Source organism: Salvelinus namaycush, chromosome 32 (assembly GCF_016432855.1).
Source record: "Salvelinus namaycush isolate Seneca chromosome 32, SaNama_1.0, whole genome shotgun sequence".
Classification (NCBI taxonomy): domain Eukaryota; kingdom Metazoa; phylum Chordata; class Actinopteri; order Salmoniformes; family Salmonidae; genus Salvelinus; species Salvelinus namaycush.
The window spans coordinates 5,575,920-5,600,472 of record NC_052338.1 but is presented as its reverse complement, the minus strand read 5'-3'; the positions used below and the strand labels follow the sequence as shown (position 1 = coordinate 5,600,472).

The window sequence follows — 24,553 nt, the reverse complement described above, 5'->3', positions numbered from 1 at the left end:
TGAATACTTTTGCAACGCACTGTACACCACCACACCCTATCATATAAGAGTTTTAATATACTGTAAGAGTATTTTTTTAATTGAGTGCAATTGTATCAAATGCTAAGAAGTGTAAGGGTATGTTATGCGGTTAATGTTGATCCTCCGGTGCCTCTGTTGCGCATGTCATGTTGAGAAGAGGCTAGCTAAATTAATCAGTTTGGATGATGCTAACTTGGTTGTCAGTCATCGGTCATTATGGTATGAGGTGAAAGGAAGTTGTCACCTTAAAAAAAAAGCTGTGGGGACGCAGTGAAAGTGGACTCAATCAACCTCAAAAGGAGAGTGGTAAGGTGGATTATTCTGAATCATAAAGTGGAAAATCACATCAGAAAGTCAACCCAGTTGTGGGGGTTAAATCCACCCCTTTCAAATCCCAATTTAACCTTAATACCAGACTGTACATTAGTAAATAGCCTCTCAACCATAACCTAGAGTCTTTGACAGACAGATACGGTCTTCTTCCTTTCCCTCATAGATGGTCAAGAAAAACTACACATAAACATACCTTTACATGTACAGTATATTTAATAAATGTATTCCAGACACTTTGTCTTGACACTCCTGAAAGACTTGCAAAAGGTCAACTTCACCTAATTGTGTATGAAACATTAAACACAGTGTTTGGAGCATTTGCTTTCACATGCCCCCTTTTCCCCAATCCCTACCATCCATAAGCTCCGGATACCGAGTTGTGGGTTCACAAGGTCAAGTCGAGGCTATCAAAACGGGTAAACAAGGGAATAACAGAGAGAGCGAGAGAGGGAGGAGAGTCTTAACAGCAGAAGGCAAGAGTCCCCCTCTCTCCTCTAGTCTCTCCCATATTGTCAAAGGCTTTCTGCTCCAGTTGGCTCGGACAAAAGCGAGTGAGGACGCCGGAGGCTTTTCCCACTATGATCGCTGTGGTGCTGGCCAGGCTGGATAAAGGGCCCTATTAGGCCGGTGAATGGGCCCCCATTAAAGACATCCACACTAGTATATCTAGGGGCCCCGGCGTGGGCTGCTGTTAAGACAGCGTGGGCCCCGGGGCCAAAAGGCTCCGCATCAGGAACCTGAGAGGCACCTGACAACATGACAGGCTGGACACTCCCACTCACTATACACAGGTCCAAAGGAGAAGGACAGCTAAATGCAAAGAATGAGGGGGGTTTGCTTAAGACATAAACAATTGGCCAAGGAATGTGAGGCCCTAGAGCTAGTAAGAGCTCTGTTCTCGGTTAACCTACCAGAACAATTAAAAGGTAACAAAATATGCAAATGTAGGACCGCAAACGAGTCACAATTTCGTTTCCAAGCATAATTGATTCTGTTTAGCATTTCAAAAGAATGTGTTTACCGGTACAGTGTAGCCAGACAAAAACAGACAACCGTCTGAGATGGAACCAGACATAATAACACACAACCACCTGTCACCACCACTGGGTGCTATGAGGTCAGCTTACAGATAGGGGGCAGTAGAGAGTTAGAGAGGTCACTGGTCCACTTTTCTTTTTAGCTGGATTAAATGAGACCCTGTTTGACTCGGAGATAAGGCAAGACCTTCCCAATCCCTCCCATAACCTTTGGTTGGTGTGTTTTATGCCAGCTTGTGAAAGGCAGGGGGTGTGTGTGTGTTTGTGTGTGTGTGCGTGCGTGACTGTCCATGAGCGTGTGTCCATGCAAGCGTGCATGAGTAAATGCATGAGTGTGGGAAGTGTGGGCAGGATGTGTGTGCGTGTGCACTTATTTAACAGCATTGCTGTTAAGTTTCATGTTAAAAAGAAGGAGGGGCGGTAATTTTAAAAAGCATAACTCAAAAAGAGGGAGTAGGCCGATAGGAAGAAATACTTGCAGTACGAGTAGTGCAAGAGGAAGACGAAGTAAAGAGGGAGAGAGAAGGGAGTGCGGGAGAGAGAGACTGGAAAATGGAAAGAGGAAGGAGAGAGAGGGAAAGAGGGAGCGAACTGGGGGTGGAGGTTGAGAACAAAATTAGAGAGACAAGAGGGAGAGCGACGGGAGTGTGGAAGAGGGAGAGAAGAACTGGAAGAAGAAAAAAGAAGGAGAACGGAAGAAAGAGGTGGAGAACTTGAAGGCGTTGTCTCATTTCTATTTTTTGGGGGGAACAGAGACACAAACAGAGGAGTTTGTTCTGGACTGGAACACGAGCAGCACAGACCGCATGCTCTCCAGGGGTACAATTTCACAGCCCCTAATTACAGTGGGGTGTAGGATTTCTTATTGGGGCCTGCCAACATCTCAACACACACACTATTATACATGTCACACACACACACACTATTATACATGTCACACACACACTTAGACATGAAGGCATACACTCAAACATTCCCACACAAACACATCCACCCGCTCAAAAACAAAACACCCATACACACCCATGGTCAAACTGCGGGAACACGAGCTATAACTACAGTACAACTACAGTACAACTCAGGTCATGAAGCCATGTAACAGTCAGGACCATGGATAGTTTCCGTTGATTTATAGAAAAATAACAACAATTTCAGATATATCATTCCTATAACGCAATATGAATGTAATACTGATGTGGTCCTTTTCTGTACTGTATATTCATGTATCTATTGTATATTACTGTATATTCCTGTACTGTATCTACTGTACAGTGTACAAAGGTTACTGTATATTCTGCTGTATAGCATCTTTTGCACTGCAGTCAGAAACAGTTTGTGTTTTTATCCCTCTATTCTCTCTCCTTGAGTTCTTTCTGGGTCATGAATAATGGCCTATGCTGTGATACGTCTTCCACATGGCAAGGCCGTCGCCATGGGAACAACCATTTAAGCTGAATGGAGAGGTACATCATTTTGCCATTACACCCCCTCCTCCACTCCCTCTTTACTCCGCCGCACCCCCTTACCCCTGCCTGCCCCCACCCCTGATACTTATACCTCACCCTTAGCGCTTCAACTTTGACTAAAGCAACTCTGCAAAGTGTTCTACTAGTGTGTGTGTGTGTGTGTGTGTGTGTGTGTGTGTGTGTGTGTGTGTGTGTGTGTGTGTGTGTGTGTGTGTGTATCTCTGTATGTGTGTGTGTGTGTGTGTGTGCATGCACGCATCTATGTGTGTCTCCTGAATCTCCCCGCTCCATTCTCACTCCTCTCTTTTCACACACTCCCTCATTTACATTCACTGTACAATGCAGGTTATTCTTTCCTTTCTCATGGAATCCTCCAAAGCAAGAAAGAAGGGAAACTAGGCCAATAGGCTGCGGTAAAGCCTCTCCCTTGCCTGAAGTATCCCCCTCTCTCCCTCCTTCTTTCTCTCCTTCTTGGCCTCTCTTTCTTTCTGGGTCCTTTCCCTGCCTGAAGTCCTACCTTCTTTCTCCCATTCCTACCTTTTCTTCTCCTTCTCTTTCCTGCTGTCTGCCTCGCTCCCTTCCTCCCCCTCTTCGTTCCTCCCTCTCTATCTAACCCCCATGTCTTGCCATTCCTGCAGTCCCATTCATCCCCCTCTCCACCATGCCTCTCGTGATCTTTCCCTCTCTCGGTCTATGTTTCTCTCTCTCCCCATTACTTAATTTATGCCCCGCCCCCCACCCTGTCTAGTCCCGGGTCCTCCTGGGTTAATCTGTAAGTGGTCCAGATGCAAGTGCTCATTAACCTGGTACAACCTGCTAAGAGGCTGCAACCTGCCTGCCTGACTGAGCCCACAGCCAAGGAAGATAGGAGAAACAGATAGAGGAGGAAAGGCGGGAGAGGGGGAAGGGGGGCAGAAAGAAAAAGACAGGTTGAGAGAAAGAGGGAGAGAGAGAACGAGAGAGAGAGAAGAGAAAGAGTGATAAGAGGGAGAGATGGAGAAAGAGAGAGAGAGAGAGAGAGAGAGAGAAAGAGAGGGAGAGAGGACAGAGGGCCTTGGAGGATGGGAGTCGTTACCTAACCTCATTCTCAGAATCCTTCAGCTTCACGGGACGTTTATATTGTCACGCTTTCATTTCATTCATTCCGACTCCATTTCCATACATGGTTCTCGTGTTATCCCCGAAAAGCCCCCACACTCCTTGGGATATGAGCGTCAGAGAGAGGACAACGTAATACCCACCCCCCCACCCTCCGCCTACAACATCCCCCCCGCACCTCTTCACACCTCACTCCGAGGCCCCCGTGCGTACCTCATTTCCAACTCTGAGGGAGAGAAAAAAAGGGGGGAAAAAGCGCTACACACATTCTCGTGTTTTTCTTACACACTGCTGCTGTCTCTCGCCCCCCCCACCCCCACCTAACCCCCACTCCATGCACCCCTCACCATATCCAAATGTAACCCGCCATCATATAACATAAGCTCCCGACACCCCTCTCCCCAAACCCCCCACCCTGATGTCTGAGCAGACCGTTGGTTATGTGTGGAATAAATGAGCTCATTCATACAGAGTCGAGTGGGACTCCGCTCCGTCCCCTTTCCCTCGCCACCGACCCAATGTAAACAACCCAGAAAGGTAGCTATGGCACGGACAGATTATAACTGTTATTACTGGGTAAGACAGGGCCCTCCACTCACTCTCTCTTTACCTATACCCCCCCCCCTCCCCCTCCCACACGCTGTACTGTAAATCTAACACAACACACGACCGACAGTCAATATTCTTAACAAGATAACGGGAATAGTAACTGTAAACGACAGAGAAAATAACCAGGAGACCTCAATTTAGATGAGAGGGAGAAAATCAAACTCATAAAAGCCCAACATCTAAGGGACCCAATAAAACACCCAGCACGATTAAAAAACAAAGCAATAAAAGAACAAGCCCAAAGTGTATTCCTGATGAAACAGAAGTTATGACACAACCTCACAATAATAGCCCTCCCTAAGGGGAGAATCCGAACTTCCACTTAAGTAGAATTTTCACTTAGTCATGCATTGACATCGGTGAGAGACTAAGGGACTGTAAGTTATTTATAATGAGGGTTACCTGGAGAAAATATGATCTCTCTGAAACGAAAATCCTTTCAGTAAAAATATTTTTATCCTCGAACCTCCCTGAACAAAAAAAACAAGTGACCGTCCCCTGTACCCCAAATAATAATTCAAACATAAAGTGGATAGCAGAGAAGATGCCTACAATTTACCCTCACCCCTAGGACAGACCAGAGCCTTAGATATGCCATTTTAGAAACTGTTCGTTTTGTAAGCATTACATGGCAAAGTAGCCATAAAGTCGTGGATTTGAAGACCACCACGGATAAGGGGGGGGGGGGGGGGGGGGGGGGGTTTATAAACGCATTTCATGCAATTCGACGTCAATACCACAAGAGACCATGACAATGAATGAGCGCATGCTGCAGCACCAGAGACGTTGTGATTTCTATACGGGCTATTGTTAAAAAAAGAGGATGGTCTAAGTTTGGAACAGTGGTGAAGTTGTCCATCAACTAAAAAAAAAAGAACCAGTTACAACTGAAGTATCTGATCATAAATGAATTAGAGAAATAGCAATTCATTGTTTAACACAGCAGCCACATATCATCAGGTAGGCCTATATGCACTTGTAAAAAAAAAATGTTTTAATACGTAACATATATGAATGGGTGATGGACATCCACAAATGAATACGTACCATACGAAACGTAACATATCATACTAAATGGAGTGTCTCGGATTTATTTACAGGATAATACGAAATGCTCTGAGACCAGGTCGGAACAATACGTGACCACCGCTGTCCTTTCTGAACCACGATTCGAAGGGCGGTCAAAATCGCTCAAAATAACCCTCATCAAGATGTTGCCTACATCGAACAGTCCTTCTCATCACGTATTATTACAATTAGAAGATTATGACTTCTCACAATGGGGCTCGTTTAGTAAAGTTGCATAGCAGGCCTATAATATGTTACACCAAAAACACCTCCTCACTCAGTCACCTCTTATCCGAAGCTGAATAGTCAAATGTTTTCCTCATGCGGACAAAACCTCAACAGAGTGCACGCAGCAGGCTATGCTTTGATTGAAATAAAATAGGCCTACAAGAAATGCTAATATTTTATTAACAACCATCTGCTTTAATTCGCTGGCAAAACAGTTATTCAATCAGGTCTGAATGCATATGTCCATGAAACTGATTGAGATCAAATGATTGGCATGCCGTTTCAACGGTAAAATGTGAAGATTTATCATTCACGATCGACAGTGATCATTTGAAACGAGGTATGCCCAACTTGGTGTTTGAGGGTATTAAAAATAGAACATGTTCTTTAGGCGAGATGTGTGGGCATATAGGCAAGACTGCAACTGGCGGATGCATTTTGTGCAAATTTTCTACAAAGAAATTCAATCTGTCGGCTATAGGTTGTCGCGCAGCCTCAATGTCAGAGACAAACCAAAGATATCCCATATGCATCGGAGTCGCTGCATTTTACAGCTTGTTTCTAGCCTAAAGCATTGCGGACTAAAGCGTCGTTATAGATGATTTAATATAAAATCAGGTCCATTTCCTTGATATTAAAATCAATTATATCAGTAGCAGCTTTGGACCACAGGAAGAGTAGGACCTAAGGAACGCCTATCCACTGCAGTGTAGCCTAGATTCATATTTTTAATATATTTTTAATATACACTGCTCAAAAAAATAAAGGGAACACTTAAACAACACAATGTAACTCCAAGTCAATCCCACTTCTGTGAAATCAAACTGTCCACTTAGGAAGCAACACTGATTGACAATAAATTTCACATGCTGTTGTGCAAATGGAATAGACAAAAGGTGGAAATTATAGGCAATTAGCAAGACACCCCCAATAAAGGAATGGTTCTGCAGGTGGTGACCACAGACCACTTCTCAGTTCCTATGCTTCCTGGCTGATGTTTTGGTCACTTTTGAATGCTGGCGGTGCTTTCACTCTAGTGGTAGCATGAGACGGAGTCTACAACCCACACAAGTGGCTCAGGTAGTGCAGTTCATCCAGGATGGCACATCAATGCGAGCTGTGGCAAAAAGGTTTGCTGTGTCTGTCAGCGTAGTGTCCAGAGCATGGAGGCGCTACCAGGAGACAGGCCAGTACATCAGGAGACGTGGAGGAGGCCGTAGGAGGGCAACAACCCAGCAGCAGGACCGCTACCTCCGCCTTTGTGCAAGGAGGTGCACTGCCAGAGCCCTGCAAAATGACCTCCAGCAGGCCACAAATGTGCATGTGTCTGCTCAAACGGTCAGAAACAGACTCCATGAGGGTGGTATGAGGGCCCGACGTCCACAGGTGGGGGTTGTGCTTACAGCCCAACACCGTGCAGGACGTTTGGCATTTGCCAGAGAACACCAAGAGTGGCAAATTCGCCACTGGCGCCCTGTGCTCTTCACAGATGAAAGCAGGTTCACACTGAGCACATGAGCACATGTGACAGACGTGACAGAGTCTGGAGACGCCGTGGAGAACGTTCTGCTGCCTGCAACATTCTCCAGCATGACCGGTTTGGCGGTGGGTCAGTCATGGTGTGGGGTGGCATTTCTTTGTGGGGCCGCACAGCCCTCCATGTGCTCGCCAGAGGTAGCCTGACTGCCATTAGGTACCGAGATGAGATCCTCAGACCCCTTGTGAGACCATATGCTGACACATGCACATTTGTGGCCTGCTGGAGGTCATTTTGCAGGGCTCTGGCAGTGCACCTCCTTGCACAAAGGCGGAGGTAGCGGTCCTGCTGCTGGGTTGTTGCCCTCCTACGGCCTCCTCCACGTCTCCTGATGTACTGGCCTGTCTCCTGGTAGCGCCTCCATGCTCTGGACACTACGCTGACAGACACAGCAAACCTTTTTGCCACAGCTCGCATTGATGTGCCATCCTGGATGAACTGCACTACCTGAGCCACTTGTGTGGGTTGTAGACTCCGTCTCATGCTACCACTAGAGTGAAAGCACCGCCAGCATTCAAAAGTGACCAAAACATCAGCCAGGAAGCATAGGAACTGAGAAGTGGTCTGTGGTCACCACCTGCAGAACCATTCCTTTATTGGGGGTGTCTTGCTAATTGCCTATAATTTCCACCTTTTGTCTATTCCATTTGCACAACAGCATGTGAAATTTATTGTCAATCAGTGTTGCTTCCTAAGTGGACAGTTTGATTTCACAGAAGTGGGATTGACTTGGAGTTACATTGTGTTGTTTAAGTGTTCCCTTTATTTTTTTGAGCAGTGTATTTAACCTTTATTTAACTAGGCATATACACCATCCCAGCAGCGCAAAAACTCGGGAAGGAAGTACATTTTCTTCGAAATATAACTTTGCCCTGTGCTTCTCCGAGCGTGCTCTTCGTATAACCTAGGCCCCTCAGACTCAACTCCGGACCTTGAAGCCAGTTCCACTGAGTGTTTTCATTGTTCCCCTCTAAAATCGGGGACTGATTTAGACCTGGGACTCCAGGTGGGTGCAAATCATTATCAGGTAGAACAGAAAACCAGCAGGCTCTGGACCTCGTATGGTGAGATTTGAATACCCCTGGCATAGGCCTATAGCACGTGTCGAACTCATTCCACGGTGGCCTGAGTGTCTGCGGTTTTTCGCTCCTCCCTTTTACTTGATTGATGAATTAAGGTCACTAATTAGGCAGGAACTCCCCACACTGGTTGTCTAGGGCTTAAATGAAAGGAAAAAAACTCAAACCTGCAGACACTAGATCCTTCATGGAGTGAGTTTGACACCCCTGGCCTATACTACAGGCTATGGATAGGCGCACTGAATATTACACGCCCAGCAGAGAGAATCAGGGATGAGAGGCATTATCGGGCACACATGAGATACTATAATAAGCAACGCAGTCTCAAACCCTGAGCAATATGACATGTCATTTATTACAAATTACATCACCCTCCCCTGGACTAAATAAAACAAATACTAAACCCTCCCCCTGAATGAAAGTAAAGGTATGATTCACCGTTCTGCCCCTTAGGAACCTAACTTACCTCTCATACTCTAGGTTGTCATGGTCACAGCGGGCGTCTTTGTGTTTCTCCCAGTCCTTCCCGTGACGGCATGTGGTGAGGGACACTATGTCCTTCCCGTTATGGATATGATGCAGGGCGTTACGGGTGTCCGAGCCGATGCCCGTTAGATACCGCTTCCCTTTGAACATCAACAGGTACTTCCTGCGCGGTGGCACCGTGTTTCGCACCAACCAGCCCCTCTCGCCCCCCTTCTGGGGGTGGTCCTTGGAGAAGAGGGGGATGGAGACGTCGAACCCGGGCCGGAAGTGTTCCGTGTTGAGGCTGGCTTTAGCCAGGATGGCCTGACCGATGTTGAAGCCCAGGTCCTCAGTGTAGTTGGGCCAGGTGCCCGAGTACAGGTTAAAGATTAGGTGGTTCCGTCCCTCGTTCCAGAGCGGGTAACCCTTGATACGATCGTCCAAGTTGGGCACGAACTGCCCCGAGAGCTGGTCGCGGTCCAGAGTGTCAATCCCCAAAACGAAGAGACATGCCTCGCGAGGGTCCGTGGTGTAGTACCGCGACTCGCCTATAGACGTCAGTATCTTACGATAGCTCTCCGACCCGCGCTCACCCTTCTCCGACGGGTAAACGTACACTCTAAACCCGTCCCGCCCTCTACGTCGACATCTCGTAAAGTCGAAGCAGGTCTCCATTCGGCAGCGACTGTCTTTATAGATGCCCGTCCAGGCTTGGTGACGCTGGCGGGGGGACTCGGCAGAACCAGGCCCCGTCTGGAGTTCCTCCAGCTGGGCATAGCCCGGAAGGAGTACCCTGTCGGTCCAGTCGGGCCAGGGGCGCACCACATCGCCCCTCTGCTGCCCCAGCAGCTTGAGGAGACGGACCTGGACCCCACCGCCCCAGTAGAAGAGCAGCAGCCAGCAGCAAGCACACAGCCCCAGCAGGACATACTTCTTACGCGCCTGCATGGAGCCCAATGTCTCTCGTTCTCTTCCTCTATCGCTGTCGCTCTCTTTTTTCCCCCTCTCTCTGCCCCTCAGCTCCAAGCCTCACAAAGGTGGGTGAGTTGTTTCAAAGGTCTAACAAGGAGGGTCCAATATAGAACAGTGTGGTAACTTGGACATAATTTCTTCCAAGTCTGATCCAGTCCAGTTTAAGCCCATTGAGGATAAATAAATGGATGTTGAATCCACTCTCTTCTGTTTCGCTCTCTCGTCTCTCTCTCAGAATTGGGTGCTGTTAGCCAGTCTCTTGCTAGACAGTCTCTGTGGCGCGTGTGTGCATTTCCTGCGCTGCCCGATGCTGATGAAGGGCGATGTCTCCTCTCTCTCAAGCCCTCCTCGCCGCCTCATGGCGCCCGCTGTCTCCCGGGTCTCTCCTGGGGACGTAAACAAACGAGATCACAGCTCAGTACACAACCGGAGGAGCACTCAACAGCACAGATGCAGCACTAGGTACATTAACAAGTCAAGGAACACTGTCTCAAATGATTCAGCAACGGACCATTATGTAAAGCACACAACACACCCTTATACCAACATACAGATATACTGTATAAACCAAAACATACACATACATCAGCATCAGCATGAAGCGTGTACAGACTCAGCAATAAATTAGCCCAACGGAGGGTAATTTCATACACATGACAGTGCAGTTGGACTACTTTAGGCTATAAAACCCTCTTAAGTTGACCTGAACTGATCAAATCTTTATGTAGAACTCTGTTGAAGATTAAAGCTAGTCTCCTCAAAACACAGAGCTCGTTCAGTTCAGTTCACATAGCTGACAGCTCTGACAAGACACACATAACAAGAGACTCTCAACGTTTAAATATACCCCCCACTATCTCTACATTTGAGAATGGTCAAAGTCGTTTGAATGTTTGGTCTGGTTATGCTATTGACGTCCAGTCCTGGAAGCGTGTTGTTTTGTATGCCGAACATGAAGCAGCCAGCTCTGATGTTATCATGCACTTCAAGCTCCAGTTGAACAGCATCAGATACAGTTGAGATGCAGTGGAGGGGGAAATGGGGAGCCGTTTAGCCACTGAAATGGAGATTTGTAAAATAAAGGGAAAAAATAGAGCCACTTTATGGCGCTGTAACGTCCGTTAATCTTGGGGTGTGGAGAGAGGTTTTTTTGTGTGATATTTGAAAACATCATGCAACGGTTTTCAACACGGTATGTTTGCCCAAGCACCCCCCATAACTCCCAAGTGTGTGTGTGTGTGTGTGTGTGTGTGTGCGTGCGTGTGGAAAACCTCACAGAGCAGACCAGTGTTCCTACTGCCAGCCGCCACACAAAGGCAGCTTTCAGGTCTCACCTGCTCTCCCTCGCTTTCTCTTTTCATCCCTCTCTTTACCTCCCTCCCTCTCTTCTACCTCTCCCTCACATTCCTCTACCTTCTCCATCCATGCGGAATTGAAGGCCACCCTCCCTGTTCTCCCTGTTATCACCTGTATGTATGGAGCCTGATATTGATCAACAATGCATTGTCTCATTAGGCCAGTGTATTGTGATACTATACATAATGTCCTTTGAATGTAAATTGAAAGACTACTAAAACATTCATTTCCAACTCATTGTGTCTGTGTGTGTTTAAATACAATCATGTGTATGTATGGTACTTGAGTGTGTATGCAGGTGCTTATGACTATGTGTCTGTATGCAGGCCTCTTGTGACTATTTGTGTGTGTGTGTGTATGTGTCCATGTATGTGTGTGCTTGTGTGTAAGTGAGTGAACATCAGGTAGTGTCAGATAGTGAGCTCACTGAGAGCCTTAGAGATTCTGGGTGTTGGTTTTTGGCTCAGCCAAGCTCCTCTCCCACAGAACAGTGGCAAGCAGACAAAGTTGTAAGGACACTACGGATCCCACTACATAGTCCTCATCAATAATTTACCGGCTCCTTTAGTTAACATATTGATTTTCCTTTCTGAATTTATTTTTGCTTTATATCCCCTGCCTTTCCTGCTGAAGTAAAACTCAATCTACCTCAGGATACTCTCACACAGCTGAGACAAATATCCAATCTGACAGAAAAAGCCAACCTGAGGCAAGGGTTGGAACAGATACAGGGAAGTGAAAAATAACGGAATTTTTTGAGGAACGAGAACAGGAAGCGGGAATCTCTAGTGTTCCGGGAAAATAAACTTTATTCTGAAATCTTGAGAACCGGTTAAAAATGTACTTAAAAAACATAAGAAAATAAATAAAAATACTAATAATTTTAAGGCCTCCCGAGTGTCACTACAGACCTGGGTTCGATCCTGGGCTGTGTCACAAACAGGCCATGACCGGGAATCCCATAGGGTGGCACACAATTGGCCCAGCGTTGTCCGGGTGGGTTTGGCCGGGGGGGCTTTACTTGGCTCATCGCGCTCCAGCGACTCCTTGTGTCAGGCTGTGCACCTGCAGGCTGACTGCGGTCGTCAGTTGAATGGTGTTTCCTCCGACACATTGGTGCAGCTGGCTTCCGGGTTAAGCGGCAAAGGGTGGCTACTTTGAAGAATCTCAAATATAAAATATATTGTGATTTGTTTAACACTTTTTTGATTACTACATGATTCCACATGGGTTATTTCATAGTTTTGATGTCTTCACTACTATTCTACAATGTAGAAAATAGTAAAAATAAAGAAAAACCCTGGAATGAGTAGGTGTGTCCAAAATTTTGACTGGTAATGTACAAACGCACAGACACACACACAGACACACGCGCACGCACACGCGCACGCACGCAGACCTTGTAGAAGGAGTTACGTAGACTGCTAAGAGAGTGGTTGGAGAGTACAGTGCCTTCAGTAAATATTCACACCCCTTTACTTTTTCCACATTTTATTGTGTTACAAAGTGGGATTAAAATGGATTTAATTGTAAAAAAAAAATCCACAGATCTACAAAAAAATACTCTCATGTCAAAAAAATACTCATGTTTAGCCAACACGATGCTTGAAAATATGAAGCGTGGTACTCAGTGATGTGTTGTGCTGGATTTGCCCCAAACATAACGCTTTGTATTCAGAACAAAAAGTTCCTTTCTTTGCCACTTTTTTTTGCAGTATTACTTTAAGTGCCTTGTTGCAAACAGGATGAATGTTTTGAAATATTTTTTATTCTGCACAAGCTTCCTTTTCACTCTGTCAATTAGGTTAGTATTGTGGAGTAACTACAATGTTGTTGATCCATCCTCAGTTATCCCCTATCACAGCCATTAAACTCTGTAACTGTTTTGAAATCACCATTGGTGATGGTGAAATCCCGGAGCGGTTTACTGCCTCTCCGGAAACTGAGTTAGGAAGGACGCCTGTATCTTTGTAGTGACTGGGTGTATTGATACACCATCCAAAGCCTAATTAATAAATATTCAGTGTCTGTTTTTTTCTCCTTTTTACACATCTACTAATCAGGGCCCTTCGTTTCTGGACATTGGAAAACTCACTGGTCTTCGTGGTTGAATCTGTGCTTAAAATGTCTTACTTGATTGAGAGACCTTACAGATAATTATATGTGTGGGGTACAGAGATGGGGTAGTCATTAAAAAATAATGTTATTGAACACAGAATCCATACAACTTATTATGTGATTTGTTAAACACATTTTTACCTCTGAACTTAAGTAGGCTTGCCATAATAAAGTGGTTGAATACTTAATGACTCAAGACATTTCATCTTTTCATTTTAAATTAATTTGTCAAATATTTGTCAAAAATCCACTTTGACATTATGGGGTATTGTGTCCATTTTAAATGCAGGCTGTAGCACAATAAAATGTGGGAAAAGTAAAGGGGTGTGAATACTTTCTGAAGGCACTGTATGTGGCTCCACTGTCACACATCAACGATGAATGGATCAGTATGGTGGGGCCTAGCAATAAGACAGACCACAGTGTCTGTTGAGGAGCCTTGCGGAGCCTAAGGGAAAGTACAGGGTTCAGACAGAGGTGAACCTTCAGGGTTCTTGTTGGAAGATCTTAGACTGCATCCTTCCCATTCTTCCTTCCTTCCATCTTTTGTATGGTTGATCACTGGTCTGACAGGATTGGGAAGCTTTGACACATACGGTAAACAAGGGTTTGGACTCGTTTCTAGTTCCACCACCAATACGTTGATGTCAGACACAAGATGAGATCAAGAAGGAATCTGTGAAGTATTTCAGCTTAGCCTTGAGATATGGGGTGAAAGAATGTGTGGATGCTGTCTAAAAACCCAGAAGAAGAAGCAGCCAAGGAAATTCTTCAGTAATTTATCTCACTCGAAGACATGAGACTTGAAAAGAGCACAGTATCTCTATGGAATACAGCCTTGAGATGACAGTGACTTGCCTTTTAAGGTAAGTAATGAATTCAAGTAAGAAGGACTTTTGAGATGCGTGATGTAGATACTGCGATGCATTGTGTTAAGGCCAACACACAAGAAAGAAGATGGGTCGTCAGAGCATTACAGAATCTCCTCCCTCCACCCCAAAAAGCACAAGAAAGAGGATTGACACCCACCATCTCAGATTGTTCTGAAATTATTTCTGTAGTTAGAAATGGAAAAGATAGGCATTTCTGCAACATTATTTTGTTTAAATATAATTTGATCTCTGAGAAATTAAGCTAATTGATTGCACCCAAATTGTCCATACATTTATAGGATTCATAGAATATTCAATAAATATAGTACCCAACATCCGATTTGCACAAAAACCTCTTCTTAACAATGATGAAGATGTGAGGAATCCAAACGCCACCCACAGACTCCACAAACCCCAAGCTGTACCTTGGAGTACTTTGTCGTAATTTGACAAAAATTTCTCCCCAATTTTGTGATATCCAATTGGTAGTTACGACCTTGTCTCATCGCTGCGTCCTCCGAAACTGCTTCTTAACACACTATTTTCTTAACACGAAAGTCAGCCTTACCAATGTGTTGGAGGAAACACCATTCGACTGATGACCGAAGTCAGCTTGCAGGCGCCCAGCCTGCCACAAGGAATCACTAAAGCGTGATGAGCCAAGGAAAGCCCACCCCGGCCAAACCCTCCCCTAACCCGGACGGCACTGGGCCAATTGTGCACCGGCCGGTTGTGACACAGCCTGGGATGTAGTGGCACCTCAGCACTGCAATGTAGTGCCTTAGACAACTGCGCTACTCGGGAAACTTGGGAATATTGTTTATTCATACTATGTAATGTGTTCTCAGTGAATTTGGTGATGTATTTTAGAGATTTGCCATTGAAGTCAACAGGACATTTTCCAAGTCAATTAAATGAAAGTACGAGGTTTTACCCACTAGATGCCACTGTTCCTGCTACTGCCCTTTTATCCAGTTTACTCACATCTTTTGTTTATCAAATGTATGACAACATTTTCTTTGCAACTTTGGGTAGAAAACCAATAGCTTTTGCACAAATGCATTCTGGTCATCCTCACAATTTTAAGCCAGTCCTCCGTGAAAGCACTTCTGTTTTTCCTTCTCTTAGACGTAATCTGTGTCCAGGAAACCACCCCTGTGTGTTTTTCTTGAACAAGCAAACTATTAGGCTACAGCAGTTCTAATGGTTTCAATGTTATGGTCTCTAAGGGGTTTTCAACGGTAAAAGTCACAAACACACATTGTATAGTATTTTGCAATGGTATTGGGTTGGGTTTAATGGTAAATGTCACTAATCAAACAGAGATGTTTTCCAATAATTGTATTGACAAACAGACTAACATGCAATGGTTTATAATTGTATTATTTTATTAGGGTTGTCCCAACATTTTAGTCACTAGCCCATTTCTCCATCACATTGTTGGGCTACATATGAGAATTGCACCATAGGGATAGCCCTCTTGGGTTGAAGAATTAGGTTGCTACGAGAAGGGCAAACTGAATTGCTTTCATGGTTGAATGGATTGAAATGTGAGGATGAGCACAGCATTTCTTTTCATTATGAGCAAAAGCTTTTGGTTTTCTACCCAAAGCTGCAACGAAAATGTTGTCATACATTTGATGGACAAAAGAGACCAGCAAAATTAATAAGGGGGCAGTAGCAAGAACAGCGGCATCTAGTCATCAAAACCTGGTCATTTCACTTAATTTATGGGGAAAATGCAAGAGACTTCAATGGCTAATTTCTCTGAACAGGGGAAAAAACATCACAAATTCACTGAGAAAAAATGACATAGTATGAATAAACAATACTCCAAGTCGCAGCGTCATACAACTTGTCAAATGCTTGCTCTGCTCAAACCCTACACCCCATCCCAAGCACTTCGTTCTGCCACCTCTGGTCTCTTGGCCCTCCCATCCCTACGGGATGCCCTGTCCAAGCTCTTCTCGGTCCTGGCGCACCAATGGTGGAACCAGCTTCCCTCTGAAGCTAGGACAGCAGAGTCCCTGCCCATCTTCCAAAAACATTTGAAACCCTACCTCTTCAAAGAGTATCGTAAATAAACCCACAGCACCCCCACTTCTGACCCTGACCCCCCCCCCCAAAAAAAATACAATGAAAAACACTCACACTTAATTTTTCCCCTCCTTACTAGTTCTGACTTTGCTGATAGCTACTTCATTGAGTTCAAATGTACTTATCTTATTATTAAGATTAATGCACTAACTGTAAGCACAGAGAACTGATACTGTATACTGGGGGTCTGTGGGTGGCGCTTGACCATTCATTAATTTGACCATTCATTGGGCTCCCAAGTGGCGCAGCAGTCTAAGGCACTGCATCTCAGTGCAAGTGGTGTTACTTCAGTCCCTGGTTCAAATCCAGGCTGCATCACATCCGGCTGTGATTGGGAGTCCCATAGGGCGGCGCACAATTGGCCCTGCGTCATCTGGGTTTGGCCGGGGTAGGTCATCATTGTAAATAAGAATTTGTTATTAACTGACTTTCCTAGTTAAATAAAAATGTGGATTCTTCTTAATCATTGTCATTTAATCCGTTAGTTACCTGTCCAAAATTGTAATCAGTAATGTAACTATTGGATTACCCAAACTCAGTAACGTCATCTGATTACATTCAGTTACTTTTAGATTACATTCCCCTTAAAGAGGCATTAGAAGAAGACAAAAATATATGTTACCAATTGAAACACAATCTATTGCAGGATAAATCAATGTTAAAAAGTTTACATAGCTGGCCATATATGGATGTTCAATTTTACTTTATGGGATGGTTATGTAGGCTTCTTCTGACCCATCGCTTTCTACTACTGTACATATAATACTGTACATATAATACTACGATTAAATTAGATCTTTACATTTAAAAACCAAAGTCTATCAGAATTCCAGTCATTCCAATAAATGTTACACCCCTTGATCTTCAAGAATAAGACTTGGAAATATGGAAGTAAAGATTAGCCAAAATTGTTTTACCTAAACATAACCCCAAAACTAAGGATTTATTAGCCAGCCCTACGCTGTTGTTAATGATTTTGTTTAAGTCTATCAAAAGTATGCAAGTTTGAACGTGTCCATTAGGCCTATGGATAAAAAAATATATATTAGCATGAATGAGCCAATAGTACATCGCCCGATTGGGCTCCCGGTCACGGCCGGCTGTGACACAGCCTGGGATGTAGTGGCACCTTTATAAGACTTGGAAATATGGAAGTATAGATTAGCCAAAATTGTTTTATCTGAGCATAACCCCAAAACGAAGGACTTTTTAGCCAGCCCTACTCTGTTGTTAATGATTGTGTTGTCATGGAGGACTGATTGTGCTCATTGATTCGAGTTGGAGAAAAAAAAATTACGCTCATGGAATGGCATGCTTTGAGCACTACTGAAAAGTGCTATTTACATGTGAAAAATGAATGCAATATGCTGCATTTGCTATAGGCCTATGGTTAAACGTTTTGTTTGGTGACACTTTAATATCTTGATAATAATGCAGCTGTTTAAAGGGCAAATCCACAGGTGGAACAATAACAAAACGGCCGCCCCGCCTCTGTTTTGGTCAGAAGCTGAGGGATGGTCCTGGAGAAATATAACGACTCTCAGATTAATAGACAGAGCTATGGATACAAGGACTGACCATCCATGATATCAACATTATTATTTTAACATTGGAGAAAAACAAGGTTATATTTTGGGTTCTCATGGATTGTGACAGTTGAACTAAGCTCATGAGGCATTTGTAAGTTATAATTTATAAGTCCAAAAATGGATGTAGCAACTACAGATTGCCCCTTTAAGTCTATCAAAATATTGCCCCTTTGAACATGTGTCCATCAGGCCTATGGATAAAAACAATGTATTGGCATGAATTAGCCCCACTTTTATTCCGTAGGCTGGGATCCGCACTGTGCAGCAAGAGCCCATTTTTCACTGTCCACTGGTTTCAAAAACAATGATTGATAGGCAGTTTAAATTTCTTGAATTCTATCATTATTGGGTTCAAATACACGTTTAGATTTGTGAACAGCCATCCACAACCTGTAAGGCGCAAATAGCTGAATGAGAGAGCAGCAGTGTGATTCACATCAATGCGCTATGTAGATACCAATAATAAGTGATATCCGTATCTCCGTAGACTACGCCACTGCTGTCATCCTTACATCCAAGCCTTTATTCAAGTTTGATAATCTTTGGATGCCGACAGCAGTCATACGCTCAGGTGGAACAAACTTAAACTTGCGCCTTTTTTCAATGCTGATTTGAATGTCATTCTGAATTTAAAAGTAATCCTCAAAGTAATCATCGAGTTTTTCAAAAGTATCTGTAATCTGATTACAATATTTTTGCTGGTAGCGGATTACAGTTACCGTCTTTTTGTAATCCGTTACCCTCCAACCCTGCATGGAACGACCCCAGTGTTTATTTATACACAACATATCTACTTGCCACCTGTGTGTTTGCACTGAGCATGAAAAGCCACACAGTAAACATTAAAAGGTGTAGACTGTCCCTTGTGAAATCTCTTTATTAGTAAGACAAACAAGCTCCAAGTTCTCTTGTCCATCCTAACGTCTCTGCCCACATTCTTACATCCTAGTCTCTGTCTCTGGGTTTGTTGTCAGTTCACATGTTTCAGTCAGTGAGCGTGACAGCTGGTCTAGCGGCCTGCTCAAAGCTCATCCCTCCATCCATCCCTCCTCCTCGAGGACTGCCCGACTGCCCGTCTGCCCTCAACTTTGCCTGCTGTTCCCACAAGGCCAACTAGAGTGTCTCTGCAACTATCGAAGGAAACGCAATTGAATTGAATCCTCAGTAGATTGGATCGTGTTTACAGCAACCGTCAACTACAACTCAGATGCAATAATACAGGAAGGTAGCAGGGTAGGGAAAGTGTATGAAGGCATTGATAGAAACCGAAATGAGCGTGCGTTGAACTCTGAAGGAAGTAGTCATTTCCTCTGTGCATGGGGAGGCAATACTATTATGTCAGAGATGATTTGCGTGGGTATATAAAGCAGACCGTAAACGGACACGAAGATCAGCGGCGTCTGTTTTTAAAAAGAAAGAGTTGTCAGTCAGTGTCTTACTGAGAATGTGTTCTCAGTCGACCTGGTAAAATAAGGGTTAAAAATCTCCTTGATAAAGTTACACAGAGACTCAAATCCGGAACTCCTACTTGTTTGCCTTTCTGCCAACGTGTTCAGTTAGTAGGCTGTGTGTGTGTGTGTGCGCATGTGTGTTTTCCTGCACACACACACCCACATGTACGTTTGATTACTGGACTAAAGCTGGACACACATGTTAATCCAGGGAAATGAACTGTTCCTGAAGAAAAAACACATTTTGCGGTGAGGTGAAAGGCGACAAGACTCAAATGAAATGCTGGTCTCTGTCATTAAAGGCTGGAGAGCCATAGCGGCGATTCCAAGGGCTTCTTAATCCTAGCCTTATTCGGCCATGCAATGTGTGTTTGTGGGGACATGTGTGTTTGTGGGGACATATCTGTTTGTGGGGAAAACCTGACCAGGAACGACTGAGGTTGTGGTGAAGGTTTGTATGCTGTCATATCAGTCTGCGGTCATCTCAGAAAGTGCTTTTGTGAAAAAGAGAATACAGGGACAATCAAATCAAATCAAATCCTGACACGTCCTGGTAATCCGTCTGGCACTGCGGCCTTGTGAATGTTGACCTGTCTAAAGGTCTTACTCACATCGGCCGTGGAGAGCATGATGGCACAGTCTCCCATACAGCTGGTGCTCTCATGCATGTTTCAGTGTTATTTGCCTCAAAGTGAGCATAGAAGTAGTTTAGCTCGTCTGGTAGGCTTGTGTCACTGGGCAGCTCTCGGCTGTGCTTCCCTTTGTAGTCTGTAATGGTCTGCAAGCCCTGTCACATCCGACGAGCTTCAAAGCCGGTGTAGTACGACTCGATCTTAGTCCTGTATTGACGCTTTGCCTGTTTGATGGTTCGTCGGTGGGAATTGCAAGATTTCTTATAAAATTCCGGGTTAGAGTCCCGCTCCTTGAAAGAGGCAGCTCTAGCCTTTAGCTCAGTGCGGATGCTGCCTGTAATCCATGGCTTCTGGTTGGGGTATGTATGTACGGTCACTGTGGGGACGACGTCGTCGACGCACTTATTGATGAAGCCAATGACAGATATGGTGTACTCCTCCATGCCTTTGGAGGAATCCCGGAACATATTCCAGTCTGTGCTAGCAAAACAGTCCTGTAGCTTAGCATCTGCGTCATCTGACCACTTCTTTATTGACCGAGTCACTGGTGCTTCCTGCTTTAATTTGTGCTTGTAAGCAGGAATCGGGAGGATGGACTTATGTTCAGATAGCCCAAGTGGAGGGCAAGGGAGAGCTTTGTATGTGTCTCCGTGTGTGGAGTATAGGTGGTCCAGAGTTCTTTTCCCTCTGGTTGCACATTTAACATGCTGATAGAAATTTGGTAAAACTGATTTAAGTTTCCCTGCATTAAAGTCCCCGGCTACTAGGAGCACCTCCTCTGGGTGAGCGTTTTCTTGTTTGCTTATGGCGAAATACAGCTCATTCAATGCTATCTTAGTGCCAACCTCTGACTCAGGTGGTATGCAAAAAGCTACGAAGAAAACAGATGATAACTCTATTGGTAGGTAGTGTGGTCTACTGCTTATCATGATATACTCAACCTCAGGCAAGCAATAGCTCGAGATTTCCTTAGATATAGTGCACCAGCTGTTATTTACAAAAATACATAGTCCGACGGTCCTTGTCTTACCCGACGCCGCTGTTCTATCCTGCCTGTACATCGTATAACCAGCCAGCTGTATGTTGATATTGTCGTCGTTCAGCCACGACTCCATGAAGCATAAGATGTTACAGTTTTTAATGTCCCTTTCGTAGTTTAATCTTCCCCGTATCTCGTCGATTTTATTGTCCAAAGATTGCACGTTTGCTAGCAGAATTGACGAAGTGGGGGTTTATTCGATCGCCCCCGAATTCTCAGAAGGCAGCCCGCTTTCCGGCCTCTCTTTCTCTGCCTCCTCTTCACGCAGATCACGGGGGTTGGGGCCTGTTCCCGAGGGAGCCGTATGTCCTCCGCCTTGGGCTCGTCAGAGTCGTGAAAGAAGAAAAAGGATTCTGCTAGTTCGTGGTGAGTAATCGCAGTCCTGATGTAGAGAAGATATTTTGGTCATAAGAGACGGTATGTACATTATGTACAAAATGAGTAAAAAAAGAAGTTACAAACAACTCAGATAAACAAACAAAAAAACACAATCGGTTGGAGGCACGTAAAACGTCTGCCTTCTGCTTCGGCGCAATCTTACGTCCTACCAATGCCCAGGGCACCATGGGCCTCTAGTTGACTTGAAATGTCATGTTTTCTTTCTCTTTGCCTTGTTTTCAGCCCAAGTTTCTGTCTGTTACAATGGAGGTAGTACACACACACACACATTTTTTATCCATGACCATGGCCATAAAACATTGTTTTCTTTCTATCAACAGTGAGCTAGTAGAGTGGAATTTTTCAATTCAGTAGGGATTACCTGAGGACCGTAATCACCATAAATCTAATCAAGCCCTGGTATTTTTATGAGGACATTTTCTTGATAGTTGTGCTCACTAATACTACTTTTCTCACTAATAAAACCTTGTTGCTCTGCGTGGTGCGAGTCTGCGAGAGACTGACACGGTTAATAAGATGTTTACCTCTAGCCTGACCAACCTGTGCCTAGCCTCCCACCGCCTTAACGATAATTAATCAAGCCGGGTTGTAATTATGTCTCAACAATATGCTGCTCTCACTCCGACTAATTAAGCAAACATACAAGATGGGTTGGAACAATTAGGGCTGCTAGGGCTGCAAGCTCAACATCAACTAGTGCTGCTCACACAGCAGAGCATGTAGGATATGGAACACAACTTATCGTGCTATCTGCATGGGGCTCTAAGCAGAAGATGCCCTCTGTATCCAGATCTGGGATCAGATTATAGTGAAATATCCTAACCTTGACTACAAGGGATGAAAGTAAAATGTGCTCTTGGATCCATTCTAAAAAGGACAATTTCACAACTACATGATGATCAGTCCAAGGAAAGATCATATTTGTATGACTATGGGGTGCCAGTGTTTTATGGGGGTGCCCTGATTTGTTATGGCAGTGCCCAGCAATCCTATAACTCAAAACATTGCTTCTGCCATTATGATACCCATTCTAGAAGCAGCCAACTCGTACCCCGTCCTTCCCTATACAAAATGAGGTAATATATTAAGTGTGGCATGATGCAATGAGTCCGCCATCCTTGTCAGAGCAGCAGGGACCGGGTCACTTTGAATCACCTATCCACATCACTAGATACCATGGTATGACACTCAAGCGGAGTCATACAGTCAGACTGCATGATGATTCTTTCAACACCTTTACTAGGGTACGTTCTCCACATATGGATAAAATAATAACTAGAATCTAGTATCCTGAAAGAGAACTCTACAAGGCGTCAAAAGCATTCCACAGGGTGTTGTACTATTCTTGCTACACACGGGAAACTGTTGAGCATTAAAAAACACAGCAGCGTTGTAGTTCTTGACACAAACCGGTGCGCCTGACGCCTACTACCATACCCCATTGAAAGGCACTTAAACATTTCTTCTTGCCTATTCACCCTCTGCATGGCATACATACACAAACCATGTTCTTCTTCAACCTGCCTTCTCACCTTCATCTACACTGATTGAAGTGGATTTAACAAGTGACATCAATAAGGGATCATAAGCATTTCACGGTAAGGTCAACACTTGTTGTATTCGGCACATGTGACAAATAAAGTTTGATTTGATTCGCCTGGTCAGGCTATGTCATGGAAAGAGCAGGTGTTCTTAATGTTTCGTACACTCAGTGTATCCTCATTCATTCTGTAAGAATATAACTTACGTCTCATGAGCTTAGTTCAACTGTCATACCCCGTTAAAACCCCAAATGAAAGCTTGTTTTAGTCCAATGTTTGTAAACAATGTAAATGTAAACAAACACTGTATAGCCTCAAAACATGGTTAAAACTAATTTTGTTATCATGAATGGTCAATCCTTGCATCCAAAGCTCTGTCTATGAATTTGAGAGTTGTTACATTTCTCCAGGCCCATCCCTCAGCTAGCTTGAAAAGCTATTACTGTTTAGTAGCAGTGAATGTGAAATCATTCCACAGGTTTTGCGTTTTGGTTTCAAATGATTTCTGGGGCGTCAGTTTGGCCCTGTCCTTGGCTGCACTTCATCAGTCGATACCATAAATGAGTTATTGTCATGGGATGTCACCATTTCATTTCCCACCCTAATACCTCACAACTGAATTGGTTCTGACACCTCTCTTGACATTGGGGATTCTGAGCTCCATTGCTCAGTCAGTATCCAATTGGAGTGTGCAAGAAAGACATCTCTCAGCATCCACACTTGAAAAAACAGGGCCATCCATCATCACAACTCAAAATGTGTCAAGGGCATATCCAAGACAAACACACAGTCATGCATAATGTTATGTTAATAGATTTGAAATGTCATTTACGAATGCCATCATTCTATTGCATCAAGAAAATTACACCCACATTAGATCATTTCTGAAGCAGAGAAAAGTCTACCTTTATAATTTTCTACATCATTCTTAATTCTCAAAAAACAAGCAGACAGTTGAATAGTAGCCTAGGTTATTGTGTTGTTACCTGTACTTATTGTGGTCCTTAATTGTGGTTATACGGAAATGACAGGCAGACTGTGTTATCCACTTTCGAAAGAAAGTATTTAGTCCTTGTCGGCAATATTCACCGAGTTGTCAGCAACTTGTCAACAAAATCTGTCATTGCACGCTCCTCTAGCTACAGCGGCACGTTTTGTTTGCGTACAAGTTGAGCGTCCTTTTTAGCGGCACGGGGGTTGAATGCCCGGTCGAGGCACTTCGCACTGGCGGTCCTCTCGATTTACGAGCTCGAGAACATGATTGAGTACACACGTCTGACACGCGCAAATCACTCAGGGCGCGTCCATACAAATAATCTCACCGAGGCGATTCCCTCCGCCCCTGTCTGTGCTCACAGGCTACAGTTTTCTCCCTCTCCACAAGTGGCGTAATTTTGATGTTCGCACTACCTGGAGCCACATTAAACCACACGCTTTCTGTGCACCAAGGAAATGAACACAGTATTTCAGATCATTCACTCTCACTCAATATTCAACTTGCCACGACATGCTAGCCTATTGGTAAATAGACTGCAGCCTATCCCTT

General features: G+C 44.4%; 1 protein-coding gene across 4 annotated transcripts in view; it reads right to left on the bottom strand.

Moving 5' to 3' along the window:
• LOC120027266 (exostosin-1c) overlaps window positions 1–24,553 on the bottom strand; it is an 87,771-nt gene that overhangs the window by 62,513 nt on the left and 705 nt on the right. Inside the window, exons 1-2 of one of the 4 annotated variants that reach the window (XM_038972182.1) lie at window positions 23,994–24,383; window positions 8,943–10,299 (exon numbers count right to left, since the gene is read on the bottom strand). In XM_038972182.1, coding sequence (XP_038828110.1) covers window positions 8,943–9,889 — 947 coding nt within the window. In that variant the 5' untranslated portion in view covers window positions 9,890–10,299; window positions 23,994–24,383. Of the gene's footprint in view, window positions 1–8,942; window positions 10,300–12,180; window positions 12,282–23,993; window positions 24,384–24,553 lie in introns of those variants that run through there. The other 3 variants (XM_038972180.1, XM_038972181.1, XM_038972179.1) reach the window with 3 other exon arrangements.